General features: G+C 45.7%; 1 protein-coding gene across 2 annotated transcripts in view; it reads right to left on the reverse strand.

Annotated features, from left to right (window-relative positions):
* Positions 1 to 12,140, reverse strand: part of LOC124031196 (SAP domain-containing ribonucleoprotein-like) — a 61,471-nt gene that overhangs the window by 45,732 nt on the left and 3,599 nt on the right. For both annotated transcript variants that reach the window (XM_046342156.1, XM_046342154.1), the window contains exons 5-9: positions 10,248 to 10,299; positions 9,970 to 10,043; positions 9,587 to 9,624; positions 9,470 to 9,498; positions 7,348 to 7,416 (exon numbers count right to left, since the gene is read on the reverse strand). In XM_046342156.1, coding sequence (XP_046198112.1) covers positions 7,348 to 7,416; positions 9,470 to 9,498; positions 9,587 to 9,624; positions 9,970 to 10,043; positions 10,248 to 10,299 — 262 coding nt within the window. The remainder of the gene's footprint in view (positions 1 to 7,347; positions 7,417 to 9,469; positions 9,499 to 9,586; positions 9,625 to 9,969; positions 10,044 to 10,247; positions 10,300 to 12,140) is intronic.

Below are 12,140 nucleotides of genomic sequence, written 5' to 3' on the forward strand. Positions count from 1 at the left end.
AACAAAAACCTTGCCTCCAAAACTGTCAGAAGTATTAAAAATTGTAGTGGAATGCGTGAACTATGTGCGAACTAGTGCTCTGAGGCCCCGCATCTTCAGTGAGTTGTGTAAGGAAATGGGCTCTGAAATCGAGGTACTTCTGTACCATTCTAACGTTCGGTGTTTATCCCGGGGACAGGTGCTGAATCGTGTTTTTGCCGTGCGTGTGGAATTAGCCCTGTTTTTGCAAGAGCACCAACATTGTCATGCAGATTGCTTCAAGAATTCTGAGTTCATTCTCATTTTAGCGTACATGGCCGATATCTTCGCAGCTCTCAATCATCTCAATCAAAAGATGCAGGGCGGTGGAGTCAACATCATCGAAAGCGGAGGGAAACCTGAAGGCTTTTCAAAAAAAGCTACCGTTATGGAAACGACGAACAGAGAACAATAACTTTGCAAACTTTCCCCTGCTGGTCGACTGTGTAAGTAAGATCAAAGATGTATCTGGAAATCGGAGACATTTCTGTACCCGCTGAACTGAAGCAAGCAATTGACACAGTCTCTCGACGGATACTTCCCTACAAGAGAGTCATATCCAGCATAGGTGAGACAGCCGTTCACGTGTTGAGACAGATGTCAATGATGAATACCTCGATGAAATCATTGAAATTCAGCAGAGCCAGGTTCAACAGCAACTCTTCAGAACAACAACGCTTTCAACGTTTTGGTGTCAACAAATGGTAACGTACCCTGTTATTGCTAAGAAAGCTCTGGAGATTTTCATACCGTTTGTTACAACACATCTTTGCGAGCAATCCTTTGAGGATACTGGACATAAAAACGAAGAAAAGGAACAGACTTTGTTGCGAAAATGACATGAGAATGGCACTTGCCAAGCTGAAGCCGTACATTTCTGAACTGGTCTCTGAAAGGCAACAGCAGAAGTCACACTGATTTGCAGTAAATATTCATTATTATATTTTTGTTTGAAAATCATGTTTTGATGATTTTGTTCTTTGAACACAGTGATGTTTATGCACGGTTCATTTTGTGCACCAGTAAAATATATACCTATGTTTTGAGTTAATAAAATAATATTTTATTTTTCCAATTAAGAAGGGTTCGGTGAATGCGCATATGAAACTGGTGGGGTTCAGTACCTCCAACAAGGTTAAGAACCACTGCTCTATAGAATAGGAAAGTATACCACGTTATTGTTTGATTATGTGCTTGTTTGTAGGGCGACTTATTTTTAAATACCCAAATTCAGGGATAAAATAATGACTTTGCCGGGCAATCACAGGACCTTGTACAGGAATTATGAGCACCTAATGAGCCATGGAAAACCTCACAAGTTTGACGAAATTACCTTATCATTCAATCTAATACAGCTATTTAGTTACTTTTGTAGCTCTTGGTTAGAAGCATGCTTCTTGTAAATTGTTAACTGTCCTCTCTCCCAAGTTCAGCTGGAACTGAGCCTGACAGGATTTGACTAAATGTGATTGGTAGACATGACATTGCCCTACGTATCGTCTTTTTAAAGTTGCGTTGCACAGAATATCAGATCTCATGAAGATTAGAGAAGTGTTTAACATGACCAGTACCTCATCCATATGATATCAAATGTATCTTGTCAAAAGTGCAACCTGCCTTCCTGACTGTAAAAGAAACCGGCTGGAGTGACTCAATGTCAATTATCATTAAATGAATGGAGAGTCTGAAATAGTGGACAAATTAAAATGTGTCATTTAATTACATAACATTTTAAAATATATATTAAATACAGGACATGTGGTTGCTGATGTCATAAGGTGAATGCACCAATTTGTAAGTCGCTCTGGATAAGAGCGTCTGCTAAATGACTTAAATGTAAAAATGTAATGCTGGATGTGGGACAAAGGGACAAAACACAGTACTGTCCCACACAATTGGGGCCAGTTGGCCACCCTACCTGTACACGTGTGTAATTGGGGCCAGTTGGCCACCCTACCTGTACACGTGTGTAATTGGGGCCAGTTGGCCACCCTACCTGTACACGTGTGTAATTGGGGCCAGTTGGCCACCCTACCTGTACACGTGTGTAATTGGGGCCAGTTGGCCACCCTACCTGTACACGTGTGTAATTGGGGCCAGTTGGCCACCCTACCTGTACACGTGTGTAATTGGGGCCAGTTGGCCACCCTACCTGTACACGTGTGTAATTGGGGCCAGTTGGCCACCCTACCTGTACACGTGTGTAATTGGGGCCAGTTGGCCACCCTACCTGTACACGTGTGTAATTGGGGCCAGTTGGCCACCCTACCTGTACACGTGTGTAATTGGGGCCAGTTGGCCACCCTACCTGTACACGTGTGTAATTGGGGCCAGTTGGCCACCCTACCTGTACACGTGTGTAATTGGGGCCAGTTGGCCACCCTACCTGTACACGTGTGTAATTGGGGCCAGTTGGCCACCCTACCTGTACACGTGTGTAATTGGGGCCAGTTGGCCACCCTACCTGTACACGTGTGTAATTGGGGCCAGTTGGCCACCCTACCTGTACACGTGTGTAATTGGGGCCAATTGGCCACCCTACCTGTACACGTGTGTAATTGGGGCCAATTGGCCACCCTACCTGTACACGTGTGTAATTGGGGCCAATTGGCCACCCTACCTGTACACGTGTGTAATTGGGGCCAATTGGCCACCCTACCTGTACACGTGTGTAATTGGGGCCAATTGGCCACCCTACCTGTACACTTGGGTAATTGGGGCCAATTGGCCACCCTACCTGTATACTTGGGTAATTGGGGCCAATTGGCCACCCTACCTGTATACTTGGGTAATTGGGGCCAATTGGCCACCCTACCTATATACTTGGGTAATTGGGGCCAATTGGCCACCCTACCTGTATACTTGGGTAATTGGGGCCAATTGGCCACCCTACCTATATACTTGGGTAATTGGGGCCAATTGGCCACCCTACCTGTATACTTGGGTAATTGGGGCCAATTGGCCACCCTACCTGTATACTTGGGTAATTGGGGCCAATTGGCCACCCTACCTATATACGTGTGTAATTGGGGCCAAAGTCTTCCGGGTTGGAGCGAGCGGTCGCATCCACACTTCGGTCCGCAGGTAGTATAACTTTTTCATTACATTTCATTATAGTACAACGGTTTGATTGGTCTAATCTTAGCAATTTCTTCTTAGCTAGCTACATAGCCGTCTTTGTATCAAAAATAATTGCGTAATTATCGTATTTCGTCGTCCTAACGTAGGCTACACTGCTATCTGCCCAAGCAGCTAGCCAGCTAGCAAACGTCCACCGTCTACCGTATAGCAGCACTGTAGAAACTATTACACTCAACTGAACGACTTGATTAGTGTAGTGTTAGCTAGCTACATAGTTGTCTTTGCTGTCTTCGTATTCAAGATAATTGTGTAGTTTAGAGTGTGTAGTCTTAGAGTGATTATCTTAATTTACCGAGGTTAGCTAGCCAGCTATTTGTCGTCCTTAACGTAGGAGACACTGCTAGCTAGCCAACAGCTAGCCAACGTCTTCCGAATAGAACTCAACAACCCGGTCGCATCCCGCTTCGCTCCACAGGTAGTATCACATTTTCATTTCATTTCATTACAGTACAACGGTTTGATTTGTTTGATCGTAGCTAGCTACATAGCTAGCTACATAGCAGTCTTTGTATCAAAGATAATTGTGTAGTCTAGAGCGATTTTCTAGGTTAGCTAGCCAGCTATTGTCGTTCTTTTAACGCAACGTAACGTAATCAACACTGCTAGCTAGCCAGCTAGCCCCCGAATAGCAGCACTGTAGAAACTATTACACTCAACGGAACGACTTAGCAATTTAGTGTAATTAGTTAGTAATTAGTGTAATGTCAACAACGCAGCCACTGCCAGCTAGCCTACTTCAGCAGTACTGTATCATTTTAATCATTTTAGTCAATAAGATTCTTGCTACGTAAGCTTAACTTTCTGAACATTCGAGACGTGTAGTCCACTTGTCATTCCAATCTCCTTTGCATTAGCGTAGCCTCTTCTGTAGCCTGTCAACTATGTGTCTGTCTATCCCTGTTATCTCCTCTCTGCACAGACCATACAAACGCTCCACACCGCGTGGCCGCGGCCACCCTAATCTGGTGGTCCCAGCGTGCACGACCCACGTGGAGTTCCAGGTCTCCGGTAGCCTCTGGAACTGCCGATCTGCGGCCAACAAGGCAGAGTTCATCTCAGCCTATGCCTCCCTCCAGTCCCTCGACTTCTTGGCACTGACGGAAACATGGATCACCACAGATAACACTGCCACTCCTACTGCTCTCTCTTCGTCCGCCCACGTGTTCTCGCACACCCCGAGAGCTTCTGGTCAGCGGGGTGGTGGCACCGGGATCCTCATCTCTCCCAAGTGGTCATTCTCTCTTTCTCCCCTTACCCATCTGTCTATCGCCTCCTTTGAATTCCATGCTGTCACAGTTACCAGCCCTTTCAAGCTTAACATCCTTATCATTTATCGCCCTCCAGGTTCCCTTGGAGAGTTCATCAATGAGCTTGATGCCTTGATAAGCTCCTTTCCTGAGGACGGCTCACCTCTCACAGTTCTGGGCGACTTTAACCTCCCCACGTCTACCTTTGACTCATTCCTCTCTGCCTCCTTCTTTCCACTCCTCTCCTTTTGACCTCACCCTCTCACCTTCCCCCCCTACTCACAAGGCAGGCAATACGCTCGACCTCACCTTACTAGATGCTGTTCTTCCACTAACCTCATTGCAACTCCCCTCCAAGTCTCCGACCACTACCTTGTATCCTTTTCCCTCTCGCTCTCATCCAACACTTCCCACACTGCCCCTACTCGGATGGTATCGCGCCGTCCCAACCTTCGCTCTCTCTCCCCCGCTACTCTCTCCTCTTCCATCCTATCATCTCTTCCCTCTGCTCAAACCTTCTCCAACCTATCTCCTGATTCTGCCTCCTCAACCCTCCTCTCCTCCCTTTCTGCATCCTTTGACTCTCTATGCCCCCTATCCTCCAGGCCGGCTCGGTCCTCCCCTCCCGCTCAGTGGCTCGACGACTCATTGCGAGCTCACAGAACAGGGCTCCGGGCAGCCGAGCGGAAATGGAGGAAAACTCGCCTCCCTGCGGACCTGGCATCCTTTCGCTCCCTCTCTACATTTTCCTCTTCTGTCTCTGCTGCTAAAGCCACTTTCTACCACTCTAAATTCCAAGCTTCTGCCTCTAACCCTAGGAAGCTCTTTGCCACCTTCTCCTCCCTCCTGAATCCTCCTCCCCCCCTCCTCCCTCTCTGCAGATGACTTCGTCAACCATTTTGAAAAGAAGGTCGACGACATCCGATCCTCGTTTGCTAAGTCAAACGACACCGCTGGTTCTGCTCACACTGCCCTACCCTGTGCTCTGACCTCTTTCTCCCCTCTCTCTCCAGATGAAATCTCGCATCTTGTGACGGCCGGCCACCCAACAACCTGCCCGCTTGACCCTATCCCCTCCTCTCTTCTCCAGACCATTTCCGGAGACCTTCTCCCTTACCTCACCTCGCTCATCAACTCATCCCTGACCGCTGGCTACGTCCCTTCCGTCTTCAAGAGGGCGAGAGTTGCACCCCTTCTGAAAAAACCTACACTCGATCCCTCCGATGTCAACAACTACAGACCAGTATCCCTTCTTTCTTTTCTCTCAAACCCTTGAACGTGCCGTCCTTGGCCAGCTCTCCCGCTATCTCTCTCAGAATGACCTTCTTGATCCAAATCAGTCAGGTTAAGACTAGTCATTCAACTGAGACTGCTCTTCTCTGTATCACGGAGGCGCTCCGCACCGCTAAAGCTAACTCTCTCTCCTCTCATCCTTCTAGACCTATCGGCTGCCTTCGATACTGTGAACCATCAGATCCTCCTCTCCACCCTCTCAGAGTTGGGCATCTCCTGCGCGGCCCACGCTTGGATTACGTCCTACCTGACAGGTCGCTCCTACCAGGTGGCGTGGCAAGAATCTCTCCTCACCACGCGCTCTCACCACTGGTGTCCCCCAGGGCTCTGTTCTAGGCCCTCTCCTATTCTCGCTATACACCAAGTCACTTGGCTCTGTCATAACCTCACATGGTCTCTCCTATCATTGCTATGCAGATGACACACAATTAATCTTCTCCTTTCCCCCTTCTGATGACCAGGTGGCGAATCGCATCTCTGCATGTCTGGCAGACATATCAGTGTGGATGACGGATCACCACCTCAAGCTGAACCTCGGCAAGACGGAGCTGCTCTTCCTCCCGGGGAAGGACTGCCCGTTCCATGACCTCGCCATCACGGTTGACAACTCCATTGTGTCCTCCTCCCAGAGCGCTAAGAACCTTGGCGTGATCCTGGACAACACCCTGTCGTTCTCAACTAACATCAAGGCGGTGGCCCGTTCCTGTAGGTTCATGCTCTACAACATCCGCAGAGTACGACCCTGCCTCACACAGGAAACGGCGCAGGTCCTAATCCAGGCACTTGTCATCTCCCGTCTGGATTACTGCAACTCGCTGTTGGCTGGGCTCCCTGCCTGTGCCATTAAACCCCTACAACTCATCCAGAACGCCGCAGCCCGTCTGGTGTTCAACCTTCCCAAGTTCTCTCACGCCACCCCGCTCCTCCGCTCTCTCCACTGGCTTCCAGTTGAAGCTTGCATCCGCTACAAGACCATGGTGCTTGCCTACGGAGCTGTGAGGGGAACGGCACCTCAGTACCTCCAGGCTCTGATCAGGCCCTACACCCAAACAAGGGCACTGCGTTCATCCACCTCTGGCCTGCTCGCCTCCCTACCACTGAGGAAGTACAGTTCCCGCTCAACCCAGTCAAAACTGTTCGCTGCTCTGGCCCCCCAATGGTGGAACAAACTCCCTCACGACGCCAGGACAGCGGAGTCAATCACCACCTTCCGGAGACACCTGAAACCCCACCTCTTTAAGGAATACCTAGGATAGGATAAAGTAATCCTTCTCACCCCCCTTTAAGATTTAGATGCACTATTGTAAAGTGACTGTTCCACTGGATGTCATAAGGTGAATGCACCAATTTGTAAGTCGCTCTGGATAAGAGTGTCTGCTAAATGACTTAAATTTAAATGTAATGTAAATGGGCCAATTGGCCACCCTACCTGTATACTTGGGTAATTGGGACCAATTGGCCACCCTACCTGTATACTTGGGTAATTGGGACCAATTGGCCACCCTACCTGTATACTTGGGTAATTGGGGCCAATTGGCCACCCTACCTGTATACTTGGGTAATTGGGGCCAATTGGCCACCCTACCTATATACACGTGTGTAATTTGAATTACTATGCAAGTTTCATGTAGTCATGAGTTCAGCTCACCGTTTTGGCAACAGGGGAGACATTCATGCCAAAGCGCTCTGCCCGCTTCTTCAGGACCTCAACGCTGACCTAACATCAGAGAGGGAGGAGAGGGGTTGGTTACAAGCTCCACCAAGACTAAACAGGTATGCATATACACACACACTTCTATTCATAACGACAAAAAACAGTTCTGATCATTTTCATACAGTCTTGTTCTCCTCTAATAAACACAGCAGATTAACTCCTGTTCATAGAGATCCTATTAAATTACTAGAGGGGCTATGTCATAACCCCTAAAAGTTCCAGAATGGGCTGAAAATGGCAGCCACATTGGTCAGGGAGAAATCCAAACCAGTTTAATTGGAATCAATGGCATTAGGGGCATAATACAGATTTGTCTTATGTAGGAAATTAAAAGGTATGTGATGTATCAGAAATTCTGTAATATAATTGTTAATCTAAAATATGGGGCGGCAGGGTAGCCTAGTGGTTAGAGCATTGGACTAGTAACCGAAAGGTTGCAAGTTCAAATCCCCGAGCTGACAAGGTACAAAATCTGTCATTCTGCCCTTGAGCAGGCAGTTAACCCACTGTTCCTAGGCCGTCATTGAAAATAAGAATTTGTTCTTAACTGACTTGCCTAAAGGTCAAAAAATTTAAAAAATTAAAAAATGTTCACATACTGTAATAAATAGTTTATACAGGTGTGCATGTGCAAGCGCCACCACTATTGTCAGTAGTACTATCAAAGCTGTAAAAATAAAATTAAAATGGTCTGCAAATAAGCACGCACACACACAATGATGTGTTTATAATACCGCTTTGGTAATAAGACATTATTTGTTTGACCGAATGGGGGAAAAGTCTGAACATCTGAAATAAGATCAGGATCAAAAGAGCAGGATAAAAGAAATTGCTAGGTTGTCTAACATTATTCCCGACCTGCGACCATCGCATTAGGCAGCGGAGAAGGGATGGTGATCCTGCTGCTTCTGCCTGACAGCCATACCTGTACCTGATTCAACCTAGCTAATCAAAAAACAGAATAAAAAATCATTTATTTTGTCAAATTGATGGCAGTTTGGAAACTGGGAGGTAGCCTGACTCCCTACATTGACTTTGGTTTGCATTATGACGAAGACATTCACAAATATCTTTGATACACATGTTTTTAGCAACTTTTGGGGTAGCTAGCAAGCTTTAACTTGGTACCTTGCTAGCACCAATGCAACTAGCCTGAAAACAATGACCAGAAACTGCTATCATTTTCAATATTCTAGCAATGATTTAGGAATCCATGTGACTAAGTATTAGCTAGGCAGCCACTTGTTGTTTTCCTATTGAAATCAAACTGTAGTTCATGAAAATAACTAGTTAGCTAGATAGACAATGAACTAAACAAGCTAGCCAGCTACCTAGCCCTGTTGCCCCAAGCCAACGTTATAAGTAAGCATGGCTAGTAGGTCCGACCATCAACCAATACAAAAACTGGCTTATAAATAAGGAGTATTTTAGATTTTTAGATGACACATAGCTAGCTAGCTATAGCTACTGAAACAGATTATATAGTTTTGCTATGTTTTTGGGGGAGAACATTGTTTGCATCCAACAGCTTGCTAGCTTTTTTTCTAACCAGCACTGTCCCAGAGCTTGGAGAAATGTTTATCTGCCTCGTGCAGCAGGTGCAAGAACTTTACCAGCATCATAGCATACATATTGGTGAATCACTGATGCATGTCATACAAGTGACAGTGTAATCAATGTGTAACAACTACATAAAAATTGTATGTGCAATTATTAAGTGACATGCCGTCATATTCAGGTCCTGATTGGTCAACAAGCTTTTTTGACACAAAGACCAAACAGAGTTCCATAGCTAACAAACATACAGTGCAGAAAAATTGTTAAGTTATTTTATACAATATCTTATCACAGCACTGGCAAACCATAGCTGACCAACTCCCTGACCAAAATGGCTGACCAATCACAAGAAGGTTCATGTCCATTCTAGTATTGTAATTCCATGACAATGTTATAGCAGCCTACTGTAAATGTGAGGATATTGTGAGGTGTCATTTTATGTGCCGTCACCGTTGCAGTAGGAAAATAAAAAATGTATATAACCCCCTTTGATACTCACAGTTGGTTTGCTATTCGCAACTGGTGCACCTAATAGACAAAGAAAAAAATTGAATGAATTACACACTTTGGACTGGTCATGCTGAAGGACCTATGAAAGGTTAAAAATCCAACTCGCCTGGTGTGGAAGCCGGCGTTGGAGCTGGTAAACCGAACCTGACAAACATCAGATCAATTCAGTTAATATTCACTCACACAACTTACATCTTTTCAACATCCATTTTACTATGCTTTCAACAGTCAGACCAATATGACTTCCCATGGGGCAGATTATTGCCACATATAATAGCTTTGTTATTCTTTTAACGTAACTACCTGACATTGTTCACTGAGTAATGATCAAAACTTGATTGTTAACTACTATATTTCATCGATTTGAGGAGGTCAAGACAAGGGTCAAAAGTGCGACACATTGCTGATGTCCACATGCAAGACGTCCAATACTAGTTTATCCAAAGTCAACAGATGATCCATTATGTGGAATTCAGTCCAGGGGCTCACCTGGCAGCGCGGGCCTCTTTCTTACTATCAGCAGTGGCAGGCAGGTTGAAACGCTCCGCCCTCTTTTGCAGCTTCTGTGATGGACACAAATACAAGTTGAAGATTCATACAAGTACACTTCATCAATGTAGTGCCATTAGGACAAGTACACATTCATCCTGTCAAGGTTTCCAATACCGAGTGAGGATTACTAGAGCTGATGAGAATAACATGGTGGGAAACAATGATTTTAAATCTATTGATACACCAGTTATTCTGTGCATCATGCTACTACATACCTCCCCTGCAGCTGCTGGGGCAGTGATTTTCACAACTTTCTTCTCAGCATCCCTAAAGCAAGAAATAAAATTAATTGAATTAAACCATTAGGGCGGAGAATACAGTATCCAGTGAAAAACTGTAACCCTAGCCTGCCCTCTACTGGTCAAAAATAAACTGCACAGCCAGAAGCTGCAGTATGTTTCCATTAATTGTCCAGTGATTGTCAAGTATTCGAAAGTTAGCTTAGAAAATAAATGTGACAATTGCCTGCTAGCGTGCATTACCATTTAACTAACTTGTCTGAAGAAAAGAAAAACAGCTGGACATAATGACATCACCCCCCCAAAAAAAGTTTGAATGTTTCCATTACTCATTTAGGGTAATTGCACATAAATACATTGGCGACAGCCTGTACGCCCTCCCACCTATCTGTTTCATGTCTCGGGTAGCCTGTGAAAGCCAGGGTGGATAGAATGTAATAAGAATGTAGTAAGAATGTAATAACTGACTCATATTTGCCATATTCTAATAATTCTCATGTGCCAACCAATGGTTTATTTACGCTACATGACTAAAAGTATGTGGACACCTGCTCATCAAACATCTCATTCCAAAATTATGGGCATTAATATGGAGAAAGGTCTCCCCTTTGCTGTAATAACAGCTTCCACTCTTCTGGGAAGGCTTTCCACTAGATGCTGGAAAATGTTCCTACTACAACAGTGACCTGCTTCCATTCAACCACAAAAGCATTAGTGAGGTCGGGCACTGATGTTGGGCGAATAGGCCTGGCTCGCAGTCTGCATTCCAATTCATCCCAAAGGTGTTTGATGGGGTTGAGGTTAGGGCTCTGTGCAAGCCAGTAGAGTTCTTCCACACTGATCTCGACAAACCATTTCTGTATGGACCTCGCTTTGTGCACAGGGGTATTGTCATGCTGAACTCTGAAAGGGCCTTCCCCAAACTGTTGCCACAAAGTTGGAAGCACAGAATCATCTAGAATGTCATTGTATGCTGTAGCTTTAAGGTTTCCCTTCACTGGAACTAAGGGGCCTAGACTGAACCATGAAACAACCCCAGACCATTATTCCTCCTCCACCTAACTTTACAGTTGGCACTATACATTGGGGCAGGTAGTGTTCTCCTGGCATCCGCCAAACTCAGATATGTCAGTCGGACTGCCAGATGGTGAAGCGTGATTCATCACTCTAGAGAACGCATTTCCACTGCTCCAGAGTCCAATGGCGGTGAGCTTCACATCCCTCCAGCTGACGCTTGGCATTGTGATCTTAGGCTTGTGTGCGTGCGGCTGCTCGGCCATGGAAACACATTTCATGAAGCTCCCGACGAACAGTTCTTCTGCAAGACGTTGCTTCCAGAGGTGGTTTGGAACTCGGTAGTGGGTGTTGCAACCGAGGTAAAACTATGTTTACGTGCTCCAGCACTTGGCAGTCCCATTCTGTGAGCTTGTGTGGCCTACCACTTCGCAGCTGAGCCATTGTCGCTCCTAGACGTTTCCACTTCACAATAACAGCATTTACAGTTGACCGGGGAAGTTCTGGCAGGACAGGTATTTGACGAACTGACTTATTGGAAAGGTGGCATCCTATGACGGTGCCACGTTTAAAGTCACAGACAGACAAACATTGGCAGTTGAATGGCCTATGGAGATTGCATGGCTGTGTGCTCGATTTTATACTCCGGTCAGCAACAGGTGTGGCTGAAATAGCTAAATCCACTCATTTGAAGGGGTGTCCACATACTTTTGTATATATAGTGTACATCATCAGTGCCAACGTATCGCTACATTCTGTGCCATGTTGAGAATTGATCTCCTGTTGGCTATATCGGAAATAATTGATAACTGATAAAAATGTATGATCTTTGGAAAATGTCTTCTATATCTGCCG

This window comes from Oncorhynchus gorbuscha, linkage group LG03 (genome assembly GCF_021184085.1).
Source record: "Oncorhynchus gorbuscha isolate QuinsamMale2020 ecotype Even-year linkage group LG03, OgorEven_v1.0, whole genome shotgun sequence".
NCBI classification, from domain to species: Eukaryota; Metazoa; Chordata; class Actinopteri; order Salmoniformes; family Salmonidae; genus Oncorhynchus; species Oncorhynchus gorbuscha.